This window comes from Salvelinus alpinus, chromosome 21, assembly GCF_045679555.1.
Source record: "Salvelinus alpinus chromosome 21, SLU_Salpinus.1, whole genome shotgun sequence".
Taxonomy (NCBI): domain Eukaryota; kingdom Metazoa; phylum Chordata; class Actinopteri; order Salmoniformes; family Salmonidae; genus Salvelinus; species Salvelinus alpinus.
In genome coordinates, this window is record NC_092106.1 from 41,477,376 (window position 1) to 41,500,557 (window position 23,182).

At 43.7% G+C, this 23,182-nt stretch overlaps 1 protein-coding gene across 2 annotated transcripts in view; it reads right to left on the minus strand.

The window, feature by feature from the left end:
• Nucleotides 1-23,182, minus strand: part of LOC139548331 (rho GTPase-activating protein 42) — a 346,340-nt gene that overhangs the window by 296,325 nt on the left and 26,833 nt on the right. For both annotated transcript variants that reach the window (XM_071357947.1, XM_071357948.1), the window contains exon 2: nucleotides 17,306-17,401. In XM_071357947.1, coding sequence (XP_071214048.1) covers nucleotides 17,306-17,401 — 96 coding nt within the window. The remainder of the gene's footprint in view (nucleotides 1-17,305; nucleotides 17,402-23,182) is intronic.

Here is a 23,182-nt window from a genome sequence, read left to right on the forward strand (position 1 = left end):
TGAAGCTGGAGACTTATATCTCCTTCACTAACTTTAAGCAACTGCTGTCAGAGCAGCTTACCGATCGCTGCAGCTGTACACAGCCCATCTGTATATAGCCCACCTAACTACCTCATCCCCATATTGTTATTTATCCTCTTGCTCTTTTGCACCCCAGTATCTCTACTTGCACATCATCATCATGGACTAACTCATTCTGGGCTCTTTTTTCTCACTGTGTAGTGTGTTGTGTTATTGTTTTTTGTCTTCCCAGTCAAATCCTGTCCTGCACTGAAGTCAAGCCTCTGAACACCTCAACTCAAGCCTCATACCCTCATTCAATCACTGCTGTGATCCCTTCCCAACGTTGTGTACTGTAAGTATCCCTCTCATTCCTTCTCCATAATATTGTACTATAAATTTATTTATTAAATGCTTTAGGTTAAAATAATTATTCTTTGACTATTTTTTAAATACACTATGTCATCACGTGCGTTCCGCGCCTATACTGTGGGTCTCCAATCCTCCTCAATTTGTCATGTCACCAGCCTCCACTGGTACAACTAAAAACAAATGTGTGCAGTTAAAATTCGCAAAAAAACATACACATTTCTTTCCACAGGGCTGGGGGTTGAGACAGGGATGCAGCATAAGTCCCACCCGCTTCAACATATATATCAACGCATTGGCGAGGGCACTAGAACAGTCTGCAGCACCCAGCCTCAGCCTACTAGAATCTGAAGTCAAATGTCTACTGTTTGCTGATGATCTGGTGCTTCTGTCCCCAACTAAGGAGGGCCTACAGCAGCACCTAGATCTTCTGCACAGATGCTGTCAGACCTGGGCCCTGACAGTAAATCTCAGTAAGACAAAAATAATGGTGTTCCAAAAAATGTCCAGTTGCCAGGACAACAAATAGAAATTCTAGAAACTGTTGCCATAGAGCACACAAAAAACTATACATACCTCGGCCTAAACATCAACACCACAGGTAACTTCCACTAGGCTGTGATTGATCTGAGAGACAAGGCAAGAAGGGCCTTCTACGCCATCAAAAGGAACATAAAACTCAACATCTCAATTAGGGTCTGGCTAAAAATACTTCAATCAGTTAAATAACACATTGCCCTTTATGGTTGTGAGGTCTGGGGTCCACTCACCAACCAAGAAATCACAAAATGGGACAAACACCCAATTGAGACTCTGCATGCAGAATTCTGCTAAAAATATACTTAGGGTACAACACAAAATCCCAAACAAACAATTAGCCCGATACCCACTAATGATCGAAATCCAGAAAAGAGCCGTTAAATTCTACAACCACCTAAAAGGAAGAGATTCCCAAACTTTCAATAACAAAGCATCACCTACAGAGAGATGAACCTGGAGAAGAGGCCTCTCAGCCAGCTGGTCCTGGGGCTCTGTTCACAAACACAAACAGACCCAACAGAGCCCCAGGACAGCAACATATTGATACTCAACCTAATCATGAGAAAACAAAAAGATAACTATTTGACACACTATAAGGAATCAACCAAAAAACAGAGCACATTGGAACACTATTTGGCCCTAAACAGAGAGTACACAGTGGCAGAATACCTGACCAATGTGACTGACCCAAAATTAAGAAAAACCTTGACTATGTACAGATGTAGTGTGCATAGCCCTGCTATTGAGAGAGGTTGCCATTGTCACGCCCTGATCTGTTTCACCTGTCCTTGTGCTTGTCTCCACCCCCCTCCAGGTGTCGTCCATTTTCCTTATTATCCCCAGTGTATTTATACCTGTGTTCTCTGTCTGTTTGTTGCCAGTTCGTCTTGTTCGTTCAAGCTAACCAGCGTTCTCCTGTCAGCTCCTTTCATTTTCCAGCCTCTCTTTCCTCGTCCTCCTGGTTGTTGACCTTTGCCTGTCCTGACCCTGTACCCGCCAGCCTGACTTCTCTGCCTGACCCTAAGTCCGCCTGCCGTCCTGTACATTTTCCTTACCCTGGATTTTCGACCCCTGCCTGCCTTGACCTGTCTTTGCCTGCCCCTGTTGCCACAATAAACATTGTTACTGCGACAGTCTGCATCTGGGTCTTACCTTGATTCCTGATAGCCATCGGCAGATGTGCACACTGCCCACAAAATGAGGTGGAAACTGAACTGCACTTCCTAACCTCCTGCCAAATGTTTGACCACATTAGAGACACACATTTCCCTCAGATCACACAGACCCACAACAAATTTGAAAACAAATCAAACATTGATAAACTCCCATATCTGTTAGGTGAAATACCGGAGTGTGCAATCACCGCAGCAAGATGTGTGGTCCGTTGCCATGAGAAAAGGGAAACCAGTGAAGCACAAACACCATTTTAAATACAACCTATATTTATCTGTTTATTTAATATTCCTTTCATAGTTCAACTACTTGCATCATTGTTACAACGCTGTACATAGCCAATAATATAACATTTCAAATGTTTATATTCTTTAAAAAAAAATTGTGAGTGTAATGTTTACTAATGCTTCCCTTGTTTATTTCCCTTTTGTTGATTGTCTATTCCATTTGCTTTGGCAATGTAAACATACGTTTCCCATACAAATAAAGCCATTTTAATTCAATTGAATTGAGGGTGGGGGGGGGAGAAAGAGATAGGGGGGAGGAGAAAAAGGGGAAGAGAGAGGGAGAAGAGAGAGGGAGGAAAAAGAGGGGAGAAAGATAGGAGAAAGAGAGAGAGAGAGAGAAGAGAGAGAGAGAGAGAAAGAGAGAGAGGGAGGAGAAAGAGGGGAGAGAGAGAACGAGAGAGAGGGAAGAGAAAGAGAGAGAGGGAGGAGAAAGAGGAGAGAGAGAGAGAGAGAGAGACAGGGAGGAGAAAGATGGGAGAAAGAGAGAGAGGGAGGAGAAAGAGAGGGGGGAGAAGAGAAAGAGAGAGAGGGAGAAGAGAAAGAGAGAGAAAGAGAGAGAGGGAGGGAGGAGAAAGAGGGGAGAGAGGTAGGAGAAAGAGAGAGAGGGAGGAGAAAGAGGAGAGAGAGAGAGAAAGAGAGAGAGGGGAGGAGAAAGAGGGGAGAGAGAGAAAGAGAGGGAGTGAGGAGAAAGAGAGGGGGATTAATATGGTAGGTCCACCTTTTGCAAAGTGAAAGTTGGTCAAAATACCATTTTCATTTCACCTAATTAAAAGATTCTATCATAAAGAGCGCACATGTTCAACTTCATGAAAAACGTATTGTCCCCATCTCATGAGGTTAAATAAAACAATTACTATAGTGTTATAGTGCCTATTAAAGTAACAGGGTTTACGATTTAATCTTAAATCAGCCATAAATCCCCTCGTGACAGGGGCAATGGCAGCTTGTTGTATGCAACAGGGAGTGGCAATTGAATGCAAGTTTTACAAGATGTGTAATTGCTTAAACATGTTATTCTAGACCCACTCAGTGTCCCACCACAAAACACCAGAACATGGACAAAAAGTAGAACCAGCTCCCCTGCTTTTACACTGTGATCTAACTAGATGTTCAATGTTAATTTATTAAATTTTTGTTTAAAGAAATAGTTTCACCATATTAAAACGAGAGTTCACGTTGAATTTAAAAACTACTTCCGGCGCCGAAAAGAGATGGCCGCCTCGCTTCGCGTTCCTTGGAAAATATGCAGTATTTTGTTTTTTTATGTGTTATTTCTTACATCGGTACCCCAGGTAATCTTAGGTTTCATTACATACAGTCGGGAGGAACTACTGAATATACGATTAACGTCAACTCATCATCGTTCCTACCAGGAATATGACTTTCCCGAAACGGATCCAGTGTTTTGCCTTCCACCCAATACAATGGATCTGATCCCAGCCGGCGACCCTGTGCGACGCCGAAAAAGGGGCAAACGAGGCGGTCTCGTGGTCAGGCTTCGGAGACGGGCACATCGCGCTCCACTCCCTAGCATACTACTCGCCAATGTCCAGTCTCTTGACAATAAGGTTGATGAAATCCGAGCACGGGTAGCATTCCAGAGAGACATCAGGGATTGCAACGTGCTCTGCTTCACGGAAACATGGCTAACTCAAGGGACGCTAACGGAGTCGGTGCAGCCAGCTGGTTTCTTCATGCATCGCGCCGACAGAAACAAACATCTTTCCGGTAAGAAGAGGGGCGGGGGGGTATGCCTTATGATTAACGAGAAGTGGTGTGATCATCATAACAACACACAGGAACTCAAGTCATTCTGTTCACCTGATCTAGAACTCCTCACAATCAAATGTCGACCGCATTATCTACCAAGGGAATTCTCTTCAATCATAATCACAGCCGTATATATTCCCCCCCAAGCAGACACATCGATGGCCCTGAACGAACTTTATCTGACTCTTTGTAAACTGGAAACCACACACCCTGAGGCTGCATTCATCGTAGCTGGGGATTTTAACAAGGCTAATCTAAAAACAAAACTCCCTAAATTCTATCAGCATATCGATTGTGCTACCAGGGCTGGGAAAACCCTAGATCATTGTTATACTAATTTCCGCGACGCATATAAGGCCCTCCCCCGCCCCCCTTTCGGAAAAGCTGACCACGACTCCATTTTGTTGATTCCAGCCTACAAACAGAAACTCAAACAACAAGCTCCCGCGCTCAGGTCTGTTCAACGCTGGTCCGACCAATCTGAATCCACGCTTCAAGACTGCTTCGATCACGCGGATTGGAATATGTTCCGCATCGCGTCCAACGACAATATTGACGAATATGCTGATTCGGTGAGCGAGTTCATTAGGAAGTGCATTGACGATGTCGTACCCACAGCAACGATTAAAACATTCCCAAACCAGAAACCGTGGATTGACGGCAGCATTCGCGTGAAACTGAAAGCGCGAACCACTGCTTTTAACCAGGGCAAGGTGACCGGAAGCATGACCGAATACAAACAGTGTAGCTATTCTCTCCGCAAGGCAATCAAACAGGCTAAGTCCCAGTACAGAGACAAAATCGAGTCGCAATTCAACAGCTCAGACACAAGAGGTATGTGGCAGGGTCTACAGTCAATCACGGATTACAAAAAGAAAACCAGCCCCGTCGCGGACCAGGATGTCTTGCTCCCAGACAGGCTAAACAACTTTTTTGCCCGCTTTGAGGACAATACAGTGCCACTGACACGGCCCCCTACCAAAACCTGCGGGCTCTCCTTCACTGCAGCCGAGGTGAGTAAAACATTTAAACGTGTTAACCCTCGCAAGGCTGCAGGCCCAGACGGCATTCCCAGCCGCGTCCTCAGAGCATGCGCAGACCAGCTGGCTGGTGTGTTTACGGACATATTCAATCAATCCTTATCCCAGTCTGCTGTTCCCACATGCTTCAAGAGGGCCACCATTGTTCCTGTTCCCAAGAAAGCTAAGGTAACTGAGCTAAACGACTACCGCCCCGTAGCACTCACTTCCGTCATCATGAAGTGCTTTGAGAGACTAGTCAAGGACCATATCACCTCCACCCTACCGGACACCCTAGACCCACTCCAATTTGCTTACCGACCCAATAGGTCCACAGACGACGCAATCGCAACCACACTGCACACTGCCCTAACCCATCTGGACAAGAGGAATACCCATGTGAGAATGCTGTTCATCGATTACAGCTCAGCATTTAACACCATAGTACCCTCCAAACTCGTCATCAAGCTCGAGACCCTGGGTCTCGACCCCGCCCTGTGCAACTGGGTCCTGGACTTCCTGACGGGCCGCCCCCAGGTGGTGAGGGTAGGTAACAACATCTCCACCCCGCTGATCCTCAACACTGGGGCCCCACAAGGGTGCGTTCTGAGCCCTCTCCTGTACTCCCTGTTCACCCACGACTGCGTGGCCATGCACGCCTCCAACTCAATCATCAAGTTTGCGGATGACACTACAGTGGTAGGCTTGATTACCAACAACGACGAGACGGCCTACAGGGAGGAGGTGAGGGCCCTCGGAGTGTGGTGTCAGGAAAATAACCTCACACTCAACGTCAACAAAACAAAGGAGATGATTGTGGACTTCAGGAAACAGCAGAGGGAGCACCCCCCTATCCACATCGACGGGTCAGTAGTGGAGAAGGTGGAAAGTTTTAAGTTCCTCGGTGTACACATCACGGACAAACTGAATTGGTCCACCCACACAGACAGCGTTGTGAAGAAGGCGCAGCAGCGCCTCTTCAACCTCAGGAGGCTGAAGAAATTCGGCTTGTCACATAAAGCACTCACAAACTTCTACAGATGCACAATCGAGAGCATCCTGTCGGGCTGTATCACCGCCTGGTACGGCAACTGCTCCGCCCACAACCGTAAGGCTCTCCAGAGGGTAGTGAGGTCTGCAGAACGCATCACCAGGGGCAAACTACCTGCCCTCCAGGACACCTACACCACCCGATGTCACAGGAAGGCCATAAAGATCATCAAGGACAACAACCACCCAAGCCACTGCCTGTTCACCCCGCTATCATCCAGAAGACGAGGTCAGTACAGGTGCATCAAAGCAGGGACCGAGAGACTGAAAAACAGCTTCTATCTCAAGGCCATCAGACTGTTAAACAGCCACCACTAACATTTAGCGGCCGCTGCCAACATACTGACTCAACTCCAGCCACTTTAAAAATGGGAATTGATGGAAATTATGTAAAAATGTACCACTAGCCACTTTAAACAATGCCACTTAATATAATGTTTACATACCCTACATTACCCATCTCATATGTATATACTGTACTCTATATCATCTACTGCATCTTGCCATCTTTATGTAATACATGTACCACTAGCCACTTTAAACTATGCCACTTTATGTTTACATACCCTACAGTACTCATCTCATATGTATATACCGTACTCTATACCATCTACTGCATCTGCCATGCCGTTCTGTACCACCACTCATTCATATATCTTTATGTACATATTCTTTATCCCTTTACACTTGTGTGTGTGTGTAAGGTAGTAGTTGTGGAATTGTTAGGTTAGATTACTTGTTGGTTATTACTGCATTGTCGGAACTAGAAGCACAAGCATTTCGCTACACTCGCATTAACATCTGCTAACCATGTGTATGTGACTAATAAAATTTGATTTGATAAATGAATCATTCAATAATCCTCTCCAAAACTGACTTTGTCAAAGCAACACAATAACTAGGGCTTTACAATGATGATGAAACGTGGATTTAGTGGGCTGACATCTTCCTAGACAGGACACAGAACTGATATATTCCTAGACATGACACAGGGCTGACATCTTCCTAGACATGACACAGGGCTGATATATTCCTAGACATGACACAGGGCTGATATATTCCTAGACATGACACAGGGCTGATATATTCCTAGACATGACACAGGGCTGACATCTTCCTAGACATGACACAGGGCTGACATCTTCCTAGACATGACACAGGGCTGACATCTTCCTAGACATGACACAGGCCTGATATCTTCCTAGACATGGATCCTCATTAGTTCCTGCCAAGGCAGCAGCTACTATTCCTTGGGTTTATTATGGATCCCCGTTAGTTCCTGCCAAGGCAGCAGCTACTCTTCCTGGGGTTTATTATGGATCCCCATTAGTTCCTGCCAAGGCAGCAGCTACTCTTCCTGGGGTTTGTTATGGATCCCCATTAGTTCCTGTCAAGGCAGCAGCTACTCTTCCTGGGGTTTATTATGGATCCCCATTAGTTCCTGCCAAGGCAGCAGCTACTCTTCCTGGGGTTTATTATGGATCCCCATTAGTTCCTGCCAAGGCAGCAGCTACACTTCCTGGGGTTTATTATGGATCCCCATTAGTTCCTGCCAAGGCAGCAGCTACACTTCCTGGGGTTTATTATGGATCCCCATTAGTTCCTGGGGTCCGGCAACATTAAGGCAGTTATACAGTGCCTTCGGAAGGTATTCAGAAAGCTTGACTTTTTCCACATTTTGTTACGCAACAGCCTTATTCTAAAATATATATTTTTTTTTCCCTCATCAATCTACACACAATAAATACCCAATAATTACGAAGCAAAAACTGGTTTTTGGAACATTTAGCTAATTTATTACAAATAAAGAATAAAATAAAAATATATATTTCCATAAATATTCAGACCCTTTACTCAATACTTGCTTAATAAAGCACCTTTGGCAGCGATTACAGCCTAGAGTCTTCTTGGGTATGACGCTACAAGCTTGGCACACCTGAATTTGGTGTGTTCCTCACATTCTTCTCTACAGATCTTCTCAAGCTCTGTCAGGTTGGATGGGGAGCGTCGCTGCACAGCTATTTTCAGGTCTCTCCAGAGGTGTTCGATCTTGTTCAAGTCCGGGCTCTGGCTGGACCACTCAAGGACATTCAGAGACTTGTCCCGAAGCCACTCCTGCGTTGTCTTGGCTGTGTGCTTAGGGTCGTTGTCTTGTTGGAAGGTGAACCTTCGCCCCAGTCTGAGGTCCTGAGCGCTCTGGAGTAGGTTTTCATCAAGGATCTCACTGTACATTGCTCTGTTCACCTTTCCCTCGATCCTGACTAGTCTCCCAAATCCATGCTGCTGAAAAACATCCCCACAGCATTATGCTGCCACCACCATGTTTCACCATAGGGATGGTTCCAGGTTTTCTCCAGACGGGACACTTGGTATTCAGGCTAAAGAGTTCAATCTTTGATTCATCAGACCAGATAATCTTGTTTCTCATGGTCTGATTCCTTTAGGTGCCTTTAGGCAAACTCCAAGCGCGCTGTCATGTGCCTTTTACTGAGGACTTGCTTCCGGCGGGCAACTCTACCATAACGGCCTGATTGGTGGAGTGCTGCAGAGATGGTTGTCCTTCTGGAAGTTTCTCCCATCACCACAGAGGAACTCTTGAGCTCTGTCAGAGTGACCATCAGGTTCTTGGTCATCTCCAAGAAGGTTCTTGGGGCCAACTCTTTGAAGAGTCTTGGTGAAGAGTCACACTTCTTCCATTTAAGAATGATGGGGGTTACTGTGTTCTTGGGGACCTTCAATGCTGCAGAAATTTTCCCAGGTCTGTGCCTCGACACAATCCTGTCTCGGAGCTCTACAGACAACTCCTTTAACCTAATGGCTTGTTTTTTTGCTCTGACATGCACTGTCAATTGTGGGAATTATATAGAGAGGTGTGTGCTTTTCCAAATAATGTCCAATCAATTGAATTTACCACAGGTGGTCTCGATATCAAGTTGTAGGAACATCTCAAGGATGATCAATGGAAACAGGACCTGATCACCTGAGCTCATTTTCAAGTCTCAAAGCAAAGGGGCTGAATACTTATCTAAATAAGATATTTCTGGTTTTAATTTTTAATACATTTGCAGAAATGTCTAAAAACCTGTTTTCTCCTTGTCATTATGGGTAAACCTGTTTTCTCCTTGTCATTATGTGGTAAACCTGTTTTCTCCTTGTCATTATGGGGTAAACCTGTTTTCTCCTTGTCATTATGGGTAAACCTGTTTATCCTTGTCATTATGGGTAAACCTGTTTTCTCCTTGTCATTATGGGTAAACCTGTTTTCTCCTTGTCAGTATGGGGTAAACCTGTTTTCTCCTTGTCATTATGGGGTAAACCTGTTTTCTCCTTGTCATTATGGGTAAACCTGTTTTCTCCTTGTCATTATGGGTAAACCTGTTTTCTCCTTGTCATTATGGGGTAAACCTGTTTTATCCTTGTCATTATGGGGTAAACCTGTTTTCTCCTTGTCATTATGGGGTAAACCTGTTTTCTCCTTGTCATTATGGGTAAACCTGTTTTCTCCTTGTCATTATGGGGTAAACCTGTTTTCTCCTTGTCATTATGGGGTAAACCTGTTTTCTCCTTGTCATTATGGGGTAAACCTGTTTTCTCCTTGTCATTATGGGGTAAACCTGTTTTCTCCTTGTCATTATGGGTAAACCTGTTTTCTCCTTGTCATTATGGGTAAACCTGTTTCCTCCTTGTCATTATGGGTAAACCTGTTTTCTCCTTGTCATTATGGGGTAAACCTGTTTTCTACTTGTCATTATGGGGTAAACCTGTTTTCTCCTTGTCATTATGGGGTAAACCTGTTTTCTCCTTGTCATTATGGGGTAAACCTGTTTTCTCCTTGTCATTATGGGGTAAACCTGTTTTCTCCTTGTCATCGATAATGTTTAAAGGCGCACTGAAGTCTAACAAAAAAGCTCCTACAGTCTTTTTATCATCAATTTCTCTCAGCCAATCATCAGTCATTTGTGACCAATTTCAGGAAACTAGGTGTATGTCGCGGGTCACTATTTCACAGGAGAACCGTTTGAATGTAAACTGTGTTTTTTGGCAGAATTGCCTTCTCGAACATGTGAACTTTCATGTGCCTTAATAACAAACGTGTATGCCATCTTTAAAAACAACTACAATTGTTAAATTACTAGCCTAGTTGTTTTAGCCATGGAAAAAGCAAGCAAGATAATGAGTGGGCTGGACATGCCGAGAGATGAGTTTGGATTGGTCAGCCATATAGCATGCTTCTGTCTATTTGAGCTGGTCAGTATGTGTAGGTAATCCTGTCCAACGTGGCTTTTTTAAATGTAACCCGCAGTAAAACTGCATAAACTTAACATCAAGTTAACCTTTCACGAGCCTCTACCCCGGGTCCGGGATCACCCCCCACCCCCCCACACACACTGATTAGCATAGCTAGCATAGCTTCACAAGTAGATAGTAGCATCTAAATATCATTAAATCACAAGTCCAAGACACCAGATGAAAGATACAGATCTTGTGAATAAAGCCACCATTTCAGATTTTTAAAATGTTTTACAGGGAAGACACAATATGTAAATCTATTAGCTAAACACGTTAGCAAAATACACAATTTCTTTGTCCACCATTTTTTCTCTCCACCAGTAGCTATCACCAATTCGGCTAAACTAAGATATTGATAGCCAATAACCAATAAAAAACCTCATCAGAAGACAGTCTGATAACATATTTATGGTATAGGATAGGTTTTGTTAGAAAAAAGTGCATATTTCAGGTAGAAATCACAGTTTACAATTGCACCGACCATCACAACTCGACTAGAATTACTATAGAGAGCAACGTGTATGACCAATTTACTCATCATAAAACATTTCATAAGAATAGACAAAGCATAGCAATGGAAAGACCCAGATCTTGTGATTTCAGACAATATTTCAGATTTTCTAAGCGTTTTACAGCGAAAACACAATAAATCGATAAGTTAGCATACCACATGTGCAAACGTTACCAGAGCATCGATTCAAGCCAAAGAGAGCTATAACGTAATCATCGCCAAAATATATTAATTTTTTCACTAACCTTCTCAGAATTCTTCCGATGACACTCCTGTAACATCATTTTACAACATACATATAGAGTTTGTTCGAAAATGTGCATATTTAGCCATACAAAACCGTGGTTATACAATGAAAATACTAGCAAATCAAGGCTCAAAATGTCGGACGTCATCTTTCAGAGTGATCTAGTTTAATCGAAAGCTAATCATATACTTGACTAAAAAATACAGGGTTGACAGGAATCGAAAGACAAATTAGTTCTTAATGCAACCGCTGATTTACATTTCTAAAATTATCCTTACTGTGCAATACAGGGTTCGCCAAGTGAAGCGATAACAAACAAAATGGCGGATTATGCGTTTAAAATATTTCGACAGAACAACGATTTATCATATTAAATATTCCTTACTATGAGGTGATTTTCCATCAGATTCTTGGGCAATGTATCCTTTCTTGGGTCTAATCTTCTTTTGGTCGATAGATGTCCTCTGTCCTTCGAAATGTCCACTAACATCGACCGAGACCCCGAAACGTGACCAAAGCTTCAAAGTGCACGACAAAGAAATTCCTCAAAATCGCACTAAACGGATATAAATTGCTATAAAACGGTTCAAATTAACTACATTATGATGTTTTTAACAACTATAACGACTAAAAACATGACCGGAGAAATATCACTGGCTAAACAACCATTTGGAAGGAGGCAAGTCCGATGTCCATCTTGCGTAAGACGCGCGAAGGGAAAGGACGGTACTTCCACGTTTTGTTGTTTTATAGTGGCTCTGATTGTGCAATCGACTCCATTCAAAGCGTGATGACGTACTGACACCCAGAGGAAGACGTAGGCAGTGTCGGTTTCTCCATAGCATTTACAGGCACCTTAAAACCGACCCCAGATCAGGGGTCAAAATTTCTGAAATCTGACTCCCTGTCAGGAAAAGTGCTGTAGAAGTAGTTCTGTACCACTCAGAGACAAAATTCCAACGGCTATAGAAACTAGAAAGTGTTTTCTATCCAATAATAACAATAATATGCATATTGTACGATCAAGAATTGAGCACGAGGCAGTTTAATTTGGAGACCAAAAAATGCTAATGCGGAACAGCACCCCCTATAGTTGCAAGAAGTTAAAGTGTACTGTTAGCTAGCTAACGTTAGCTGGCTGGCTCGCTAGCTAACGTTATGTGTATGCTGTCCACTTTCTGGAGGACCGAGTTTTGAAATCAGTGGAATTAGAGATTGATAGCTAAGGAGATGGAGGAAACACCTGTCTCCGGATTACATCTTCAAACTAAGGGCAACCATGGCATCCGACAGGAAACGCGTCCAACCACGATGTATACAGGTAAGACAGTCTAGCTAGCTACATTTTAAGATATTAAACGTTTCTAATTTTGACAGGAAGTAGTTTCATTTGAAGTTAAAGAATAATCTAGATAATGTTAGCTGGCTGGCTCGCTAGCTAACGTTATGTGTATGATCTTATTCTTCGTATCTCAGACACATTTGCTTGACTAGTTATAGCCATAGAACCTGGTTGGTTAGCTACCTGCAGATTCATGCAAGGTAGTAACGTCATGAGTTGGGATTATGGTTTATTGTTTAGCTAGCTAGCAGGACACCATGAATCTAAAGTTCTTTCAACTCCAGACCACAGGACACCACTAATCTAAGGTTTGTTCTATTCCAGACCACAGGACACCACTAATCTAAGGTTTATTCTACTCCAGAACACAGGACACCACTAATCTAAGGTTTGTTCTACTCCAGACCACAGGACACCACTAATCTAAGGTTTGTTCAACTCCAGACCACAGGACACCACTAATCTAAGGTTTGTTCCACTCCAGACCACAGGACACCACTAATCTAAGGTTTGTTCCACTCCAGACCACAGGACACCACTAATCTAAGGTTTGTTTTACTCCAGCCCACAGGACACCACTAATCTAAGGTTTGTTCTACTCCAGACCACAGGACACCACTAATCTAAGGTTTGTTCTACTCCAGCCCACAGGACACCACTAATCTAAGGTTTGTTCTACTCCAGACCACAGGACACCACTAATCTAAGGTTTGTTCTACTCCAGACCACAGGACACCACTAATCTAAGGTTTGTTCTACTCCAGACCACAGGACACAGTGAAAGAGAAGAAGTCAGACCATGATGAAGAAAACAGCCCCTGTAACTTTGAGAACAACTAATATTTCTTTATTGCCTCCATCAATCTAGTTGTCTAGCTGTCCCATTGATTCTGTGATTACTGGTGTAATATGTTGTAGGATTTTGAATGTCACTACAGGAAGTGGAGAATGGAAATCAATACAAGGTCAGTTGAACCCGTCTGCTCCTACAGACAGAGGCTGTATCCCCAAGCACCCTGTTCGCAGAGCCCTATCAGAGCCATAGGCCTCTGGTCAAAAGTAGCGCACTATATAGGGAATAGGATGCTATTTAGGACACACACACAGACAGGCTCCTGGTGACTCTGGGGGAAGAGGGGAGCATCAAAGTAGATTGGTCCTATGGTGCATCAAGACACAGACTATGGGTTCACTGTCTGGGTCCAGTCAAGTCAGTCAGAGAGAACAACAGTTACCATTGATGGCCAGACGATCACATCTTTTCTCCTCGGATAGTTATTCTGCTATCTTGGCCTTTCGCTGTTTGGGAATGGTGGCAAGGGATCACACTTTGAAAAAGTGGTATCTGTTTTAAACAGATATCGAACAGTCTGATTCATCCCAACACAATGCAAAGGTGTACAATGTTGCAGCCTATACAACTAAACAACAACGGAAACTATCAGAAAACAAGTCTATGTAATTCTTTGAAACAATCAATGTTATTGTCTGAGATCCATTAAATCTATGTTATTGTCTGAGACCCATTAAATCTATGTAATTGTCTGAGACCCAGTAAATCTATGAAATTGTCTGAGACCCATTAAATCTATGTAAATGTCTGAGACCCATTAAATCTATGTTATTGTCTGAGACCCATTAAATCTATGTAATTGTCTGAGACCCATTAAATCTATGTAAATGTCTGAGACCCATTAAATCTATGTAAATGTCTGAGACCCATTAAATCTATGTTATTGTCTGAGACTCATTAAATCTATGTTATTGTCTGAGACCCATTAAATCTATGTAAATGTCTGAGACCCATTAAATCTATGTTATTGTCTGAGACCCATTAAATCTATGTTATTGTCTGAGACCCATTAAATCTATGTTATTGTCTGAGACCCATTAAATCTATGTTATTGTCTGAGACCCATTAAATCTATGAAATTTTCTGAGACCCATTAAATCTATGTCATTGTCTGAGACCAATTAAATCTATGTAATTCTTGGAAACATGAAAAAGCTCTCCTGCCACTGTGTCTTTAATCCTATTGTTTGTCTGAAGTGCTGTTACGTATTCATAGATGTACCCTGCTATGTATTCCCAATAGCTTCTGTTAGTCAGTCAATAAAAAGCTTTCCAAAAGAAGCCCGAGGCGCTGTGGCCCGTGCCTGCTCCTCCCGCTGCTATAGAATCAGGAATCAGCTCTGTCTATCTGGGCAGACTAAATTACAAAATAAACACGTTATGAATGTGTCAAAATAGCACCCTATTCCCTATATAGTGCACTAATTTTGACTTGAGCCCTATGTCCCTATGAGAGAGATAAAAAGAGAGGAAGAGGAAGTGAGAGGACGACTGGGTAACAGGAGCGGCGCAGCGGTCTAAGGCACTGCTCCAGGGCGGTGCAGCGGTCTAAGGCACTGCATCTCAGCACGAGAGACGTCACTACAGACCCAGCGGTCTAAGGCACTGCTCCAGGGCGGTGCAGCGGTCTAAGGCACTGCTCCAGGGCGGCGCAGCGGTCTAAGGCACTGCTCCCGAGCGGCGCAGCAGTCTAAGGCACTGCTCCCGAGTGGCGCAGCAGTCTAACGCACTGCTCCAGAGCGACGCAGCGGTCTAAGGCACTGCTCCAGGGCGGCGCAGCGGTCTAAGGCACTGCTCCCGAGCGGCGCAGCGGTCTAAGGCACTGCTCCAGGGCGGCGCAGCGGTCTAAGGCACTGCTCCCGAGCGGCGCAGCGGTCTAAGGCACTGCTCCAGGGCGGCGCAGTGGTCTAAGGCACTGCTCCCGAGCGGCGCAGCGGTCTAAGGCACTGCTCCAGGGCGGTGCAGCGGTCTAAGGCACTGCTCCAGGGCGGCGCAGCGGTCTAAGGCACTGCTCCAGGGCGGCGCAGCGGTCTAAGGCACTGCTCCCGAGCGACGCAACGGTCTAAGGCACTGCTCCAGGGCGGCGCAGCGGTCTAAGGCACTGCTCCCGAGCGACGCAGCAGTCTAAGGCACTGCTCCTGAGCGACGCAGCAGTCTAAGGCACTGCTCCCGAGCGACGCAGCAGTCTAAGGCACTGCTCCCGAGCGGCGCAGCGGTCTAAGGCACTGCTCCCGAGCGACGCAGCGGTCTAAGGCACTGCTCCCGAGCGACGCAGCAGTCTAAGGCACTGCTCCAGGGCGGCGCAGCGGTCTAAGGCACTGCTCCAGAGCGGCGCAGCGGTCTAAGGCACTGCTCCCGAGCGGCGCAGCGGTCTAAGGCACTGCTCCAGGGCGGCGCAGCGGTCTAAGGCACTGCTCCAGGGCGGCGCAGCGGTCTAAGGCACTGCTCCCGAGCGGCGCAGCGGTCTAACGCGCTGCTCCAGAGCGACGCAGCGGTCTAAGGCACTGCATCTCAGCACGAGAGACGTCACTACAGACCCTGGTTCGTATCCAGGTTGTATCACTAGCGGCCGTGAGTCCCATAGGGCGGTGCACAATTGGCCCAGTGTCGTCCTGGTTAGGGTTTGGCCGGGGAAGGCCATTGATGTAAATACGAATTTGTTCTTCACGGACTTGCCTAGTTGAATAAAGGTTAAATCAAATACATAATGTAGTTGATGATCCCTGGGCTACTGTATATAGTCTATTCAGTAGCTATGTGCTGTTTAATCCCTGGGCTACTGTATATAGTCTATGTGCTGTTTGATCCCTGGGCTACTGTATATAGTCTATTCAGTGTATATGTGCTGTTTAATCCCTGGGCTACTGTATATAGTCTATTCAGTGGCTATGTGCTGTTTGATCCCTGGGCTACTGTATATAGTCTATTCAGTGTATATGTGCTGTTTAATCCCTGGGCTACTGTATATAGTCTATTCAGTAGCTATGTGCTGTTTAATCCCTGGACACAGTTAAAGTGGCTATGTGCTGTTTAATCCCTGGACACAGTTAAAGTAGCTATGTGCTGTTTAATCCCTGGACACAGTTAAAGTAGCTATGTGCTGTTTAATCCCTGGACACAGTTAAAGTAGCTATGTGCTGTTTAATCCCTGGACACAGTTAAAGTGGCTATGTGCTGTTTAATCCCTGGACACAGTTAAAGTAGCTATGTGCTGTTTAATCCCTGGACACAGTTAAAGTAGCTATGTGCTGTTTAATCCCTGGACACAGTTAAAGTGGCTATGTGCTGTTTAATCCCTGGACACAGTTAAAGTAGCTATGTGCTGTTTAATCCCTGGACACAGTTAAAGTAGCTATGTGCTGTTTAATCCCTGAACACAGTTAAAGTGGCTATGTGCTGTTTAATCCCTGGACACAGTTAAAGTAGCTATGTGCTGTTTAATCCCTGGACACAGTTAAAGTAGCTATGTGCTGTTTAATCCCTGGACACAGTTAAAGTAGCTATGTGCTGTTTAATCCCTGGACACAGTTAAAGTAGCTATGCGTTGTTTCCTTCTGCATGATGCTGGGAGACCAAAGAGAAAGTAATATGAAGTTTTGGACTAACAAGTGATGCTTCTTGATAATCATTAATTAAAGTGAGCAATTTTCTCCAAAAAACAAATGACTTGCAGGAACATGTGTTTTTTTAGAGGGGGGAATTTTAATTAGTTTGACATTTGATAATGTTAAACCAACCGGCCAAAATTAAATAAGACAATGTAACAACTAACGGACTATAGCTCAGAACGATGTCCGAAAAGTTGGAGAGAGGGAGAGAAACCCTCTTCGTTCCGGTCTCGCTGGAGGACTTACCGATATTGACCTCGTCGTCCGTCTCTGCGTCTCCTATACACTCAAACTGGAACTCCTGGAGGGACTGAGAGAACTTCTGGACAGCAGTAGACAGATCTGGAGGACGAGAGGGTATGTGTCAGTCATAAAGATATACACAGATCTGGGGGAGGCAGAGATGGTATGTGTCAGTCATAGAGATATACACAGATCTGGGGGAGGCAGAGAGGGTATGTGTCAGTCACAGAGATAATACACAGATCTGGAGGAGCCAGAGAGGGTATGTGTCAGTCACAGAGATAATACACAGATCTGGGGGAGCCAGAGAGGGTATGTGTCAGTCACAGAGATAATACACAGATCTGGAGGAAGAGAGGGTATGTGTCAGACATAGAGATAATATACAGATCTGGGGGAGCCAGAGAGGGTATGTGTCAGTCATAGAGATAATACACAGATCTGGGGGAGCCAGAGAGGGTATGTGTCAGTCACAGAGATAATACACAGATCTGGGGGAGCCAGAGAGGGTATGTGTCAGTCACAGAGATAATACACAGATCTGGAGGAAGAGAGGGTATGTGTCAGACATAGAGATAATATACAGATCTGGGGGAGCCAGAGAGGGTATGTGTCAGACATAGAGATAATACACAGATCTGGAGGAGCCAGAGAGGGTATGTGTCAGACATAGAGATAATACACAGATCTGGAGGAGCCAGAGAGGGTATGTGTCAGACATAGAGATAATACACAGATCTGGAGGAGGCAGAGAGGGTATGTGTCAGTCACAGAGATAATACACAGATCTGGAGGAGCCAGAGAGGGTATGTGTCAGACATAGAGATAATACACAGATCTGGGGGAGGCAGAGAGGGTATGTGTCAGTCATAGAGATATACACAGATCTGGGGAAGCCAGAGAGGGTATGTGTCAGTCACAGAGATAATACACAGATCTGGAGGAGCCAGAGAGGGTATGTGTCAGACATAGAGATAATACACAGATCTGGAGGAGCCAGAGAGGGTATGTGTCAGACATAGAGATAATACACAGATCTGGAGGAGCCAGAGAGGGTATGTGTCAGACATAGAGATAATACACAGATCTGGAGGAGGCAGAGAGGGTATGTGTCAGTCACAGAGATAATACACAGATCTGGAGGAGCCAGAGAGGGTATGTGTCAGACATAGAGATAATACACAGATCTGGGGGAGGCAGAGAGGGTATGTGTCAGTCATAGAGATATACTGACATTTCTATGGTAGTGATCATTACTGTTGGACAGAGGTAATAGATGGGGATGTGTAATTTCTTGTTAGCTTAAATGTCTCCTATATCATCGCCCAATTGCTAGCTTTTCAGTGGCGCAACTGTGTAAGAACGTTTCAGGAGGCTGGTCACGTGCTTGGGAGACAGAGGTCCCGGGTAAGAACGTTTCAGGAGGCTGGTCACGTGCTTGGGAGACAGAGGTCCCGGGTAAGAACGTTTCAGGAGGCTGGTCACGTGCTTGGGAGACAGAGGCCCCGGGTAAGAACCTTTCAGGAGGCTGGTCACGTGCTTGGGAGACAGAGGTCCGGGTAAGAACGTTTCAGGAGGCTGGTCACGTGCTTGGGAGACAGAGGTCCTGGGTAAGAACGTTTCAGGAGGCTGGTCACGTGCTTGGGACACAGAGGTCCGGGTAAGAACGTTTCAGGAGGCTGGTCACGTGCTTGGGAGACAGAGGTCCTGGGTAAGAACGTTTCAGGAGGCTGGTCACGTGCTTGGGACACAGAGGTACGGGTAAGAACGTTTCAGGAGGCTGGTCACGTGCTTGGGAGACAGAGGTCCCGGGTAAGAACGTTTCAGGAGGCTGGTCACGTGCTTGGGAGACAGAGGTCCCCCGGGTAAGAACGTTTCAGGAGGCTGGTCACGTGCTTGGGAGACAGAGGTCCCCCGGGTAAGAACGTTTCAGGAGGCTGGTCACGTGCTTGGGAGACAGAGGTCCCGGGTAAGAACGTTTCAGGAGGCTGGTCACGTGCTTGGGAGACAGAGGTCCCCCGGGTTCTAGTCTCGATGTGAGCTATAGAGGGTGGCAGTGCTACGGCTAAGCGAGCAGGGTGACGTATATAGTATACCATAATACAGTATACCATTATAACATGTATATAGTATAACATACATAGTGTACCATTATAACATGTATATAGTATACCATAATACAGTATACCATTATAACATGTATATAGTATAACATACATAGTGTACCATTATACCATGTATATAGTATACCATTATAACATGTATATAGTATACCATTATACCATGTATATAGTATACCATAATAACATGTATATAGTATAACATACATAGTATACCATTATACCATGTATATAGTATACCATTATAACATGTATATAGTATAACATACATAGTATACCATTATAACATTTATATAGTATACCATTATAACATGTATATAAAATACCATTATACCATGTATATAGTATAACATACATAGTATACCATTATACCATGTATATGTTATACCATTATACCATGTATTTAGTATACCATTATACCATGTATATAGTATACCATTATACCATGTTTATAGTATACCATTATACCATGTATATAGTATACCATTATACCATGTAAATAGTATACCATTATACCATGTATATAGTATACCATTATACCATGTTTATAGTATACCATTATACCATGTATATAGTATACCATTATACCATGTAAATAGTATACCATTATACCATGTATATAGTATACCATTATACCATGTATATAGTATACCATTATACCAAGTATATAGTATACCATTATACCATGTTTATAGTATACCATTATACCATGTATATAGTATACCATTATACCATGTAAATAGTATACCATTATACCATGTATATAGTATAACATGTTTCTAAAACCAGCTAGAAAGCCTTCATCTCCTGAAATGTGTTGGGTATGAAACATCATACATGGTCAGATTGTGTGTATTACTGGTCTGTGGCAGCAGCATGGGGCTAAATGGACACCACAAGGCTAGTCTTTAACAAACTGTCGTTCTTGCTATTATATACAGTAGGTAAGGTGTAACAGGCTAGTCTTTAACAAACTGTCGTTCTTGCTATTATATACAGTAGGTAAGGTGTAACAGGCTAGTCTTTAACAAACTTTCGTTCTTGCTATTATATACAGTAGGTAAGGTGTAACAGGCTAGTCTTTAACAAACTGTCGTTCTTGCTATTATATACAGTAGGTTAGATGTAACAGGCTAGTCTTTAACAAACTGTCGTTCTTGCTATTATATACAGTAGGTTAGGTGTAACAGGCTAGTCTTTAACAAACTGTCGTTCTTGCTATTATATACAGTAGGTTAGATGTAACAGGCTAGTCTTTAACAAACTGTCGTTCTTGCTATTATATACAGTAGGTTAGATGTAACAGGCTAGTCTTTAACAAACTGTCGTTCTTGCTATTATATACAGTAGGTAAGGTGTAACAGGCTAGTCTTTAACAAACTGTCGTTCTTGCTATTATATACAGTAGGTTAGATGTAACAGGCTAGTCTTTAACAAACTGTCGTTCTTGCTATTATATACAGTAGGTAAGGTGTAACAGGCTAGTCTTTAACAAACTGTCGTTCTTGCTATTATATACAGTAGGTTAGGTGTAACAGGCTAGTCTTTAACAAACTGTCGTTCTTGCTATTATATACAGTAGGTAAGGTGTAACAGGCTAGTCTTTAACAAACTGTCGTTCTTGCTATTATATACAGTAGGTTAGATGTAACAGGCTAGTCTTTAACAAACTGTCGTTCTTGCTATTATATACAGTAGGTTAGGTGTAACAGGCTAGTCTTTAACAAACTGTCGTTCTTGCTATTATATACAGTAGGTTAGATGTAACAGGCTAGTCTTTAACAAACTGTCGTTCTTGCTATTATATACAGTAGGTAAGGTGTAACAGGCTAGTCTTTAACAAACTGTCGTTCTTGCTATTATATACAGTAGGTTAGATGTAACAGGCTAGTCTTTTACAAACTGTCGTTCTTGCTATTATATACAGTAGGTTAGATGTAACAGGCTAGTCTTTAACAAACTGTCGTTCTTGCTATTATATACAGTAGGTAAGGTGTAACAGGCTAGTCTTTAACAAACTGTCGTTCTTGCTATTATATACAGTAGGTTAGATGTAACAGGCTAGTCTTTAACAAACTGTCGTTCTTGCTATTATATACAGTAGGTTAGATGTAACAGGCTAGTCTTTAACAAACTATCGTTCTTGCTATTATATACAGTAGGTTAGATGTAACAGGCTAGTCTTTAACAAACTGTCGTTCTTGCTATTATATACAGTAGGTAAGGTGTAACAGGCTGTGTTAAATGAGCCATACAGATATAATTCAAAGCAACATGGAGGTTTCAGCGCCGAGAGCATGATAATCATCAGTAGTAATTATATATTACCTGACCTCTCTCAATTATCTTTATCCCAGTCAGTGGAAGGTGAGCGTTGGTCTCGGATATTAAAGAGAACAGGTATTTAACCCTCTTCAATCAGAGACGCTGCTCAGTGTGTGGTGTGGGGTATGTGTGTGTGTGTGTGTGTGTGTGTGTGTGTGTGTGTGTGTGTGTGTGTGTGTGTGTGTGTGTGTGTGTGTGTGTGTGTGTGTGTGTGTGTGGGGAATGTCTATTGAGTTGGAAGTGAACTATTTGTATGTTTTATATAAGGATATTGCATTTTCTTACTAAGAGTAGAACAATTGTCATTCCTGAACATTACTTTATGTGTAGATCCCACACCAAGGTCAAGTCACCGTGCTAAACACACATTTTCTACTGACAAATATGACACATCTATTGTTCTCGCTCTCCTCCCCTTCTCTCTCCCACTCACTCTCTCTCTCTTTCTCTCTCCCACTCACTCTCTCTCTCTCTCTTTCTCTCTCCCACTCACTCTCTCTCTCTCTCTCTCTATGTCCCTCTCTCTCTCCTTCTCCCTCTCTTTCTCTCTCTCTCTCAATCCCTTCTCTCTGTCCTACTCTCTGTCTCTCTCTCTCTCAATCCCTTCTCTCTGTCCTACTCTCTCTCCCTCTCTCTGTCCTACTCTCTCTCCTTGTCCCTCTCTTTCTATCTCTCTCTCAATACCTTCTCTCTGTCCTACTCTCTCTCTCTCTCTCTCCTCCCCCTCTCTCTCATTCTCCCTCTCCTTCTCTCTCTCAATCCCTTCTCTCTGTCCTACTCTCTCTCTCTCTCTCTCCTCCCCCTATCTCTCCTTCTCCCTCTCTTTCTCTCTCTCTCTCAATCCCTTCTCTCTGTCCTATTCTCTCTCTCTCTCCCACTCACTCTCTCTATGTCCCTCTCTCTCTCTCCCACTCTCTCTCTCTGTCTCTCTGTCCTACTCTCTCTCTCTCTCCCACTCACTCTCTCTCTCTATGTCCCTCTCTCTCTCTCCCACTCACTTTCTCTCTCTCTCTCTCTCTCTCTCTCTCTCTCTCTCTCTCTCTCTCTCTCTCTCTCCCACTCACACTCTCTAACTCTCTTTTTCTCTCTCTCTTTCTTTGACATTCACATCTTCAATTCAAAAGACTCTGTTAATGGAGGTATGTGGGATAACTGCACACATTAAAGAGAAACTGTTGAAACTGAAAGTGCTGAACTTCTGATGTTCCTGAGAACATGATGGGGAACTATTGTGGGAAAGGGTTGTGTTGTTGAACAAATTGCTGTTGTATAATTGATATGTTTCTGAGCTTAATAGCAATCACAATTAAAAAAAATGAAGGCTTTGCTGAAAGTATTCCTAGTTAGCTATAGATACAGTGACAATATAATTTTACAGTATATCGCAAATCAAATAGACAGCTCATATTCCACTTCAGTGAGTCGTCCATGTTAT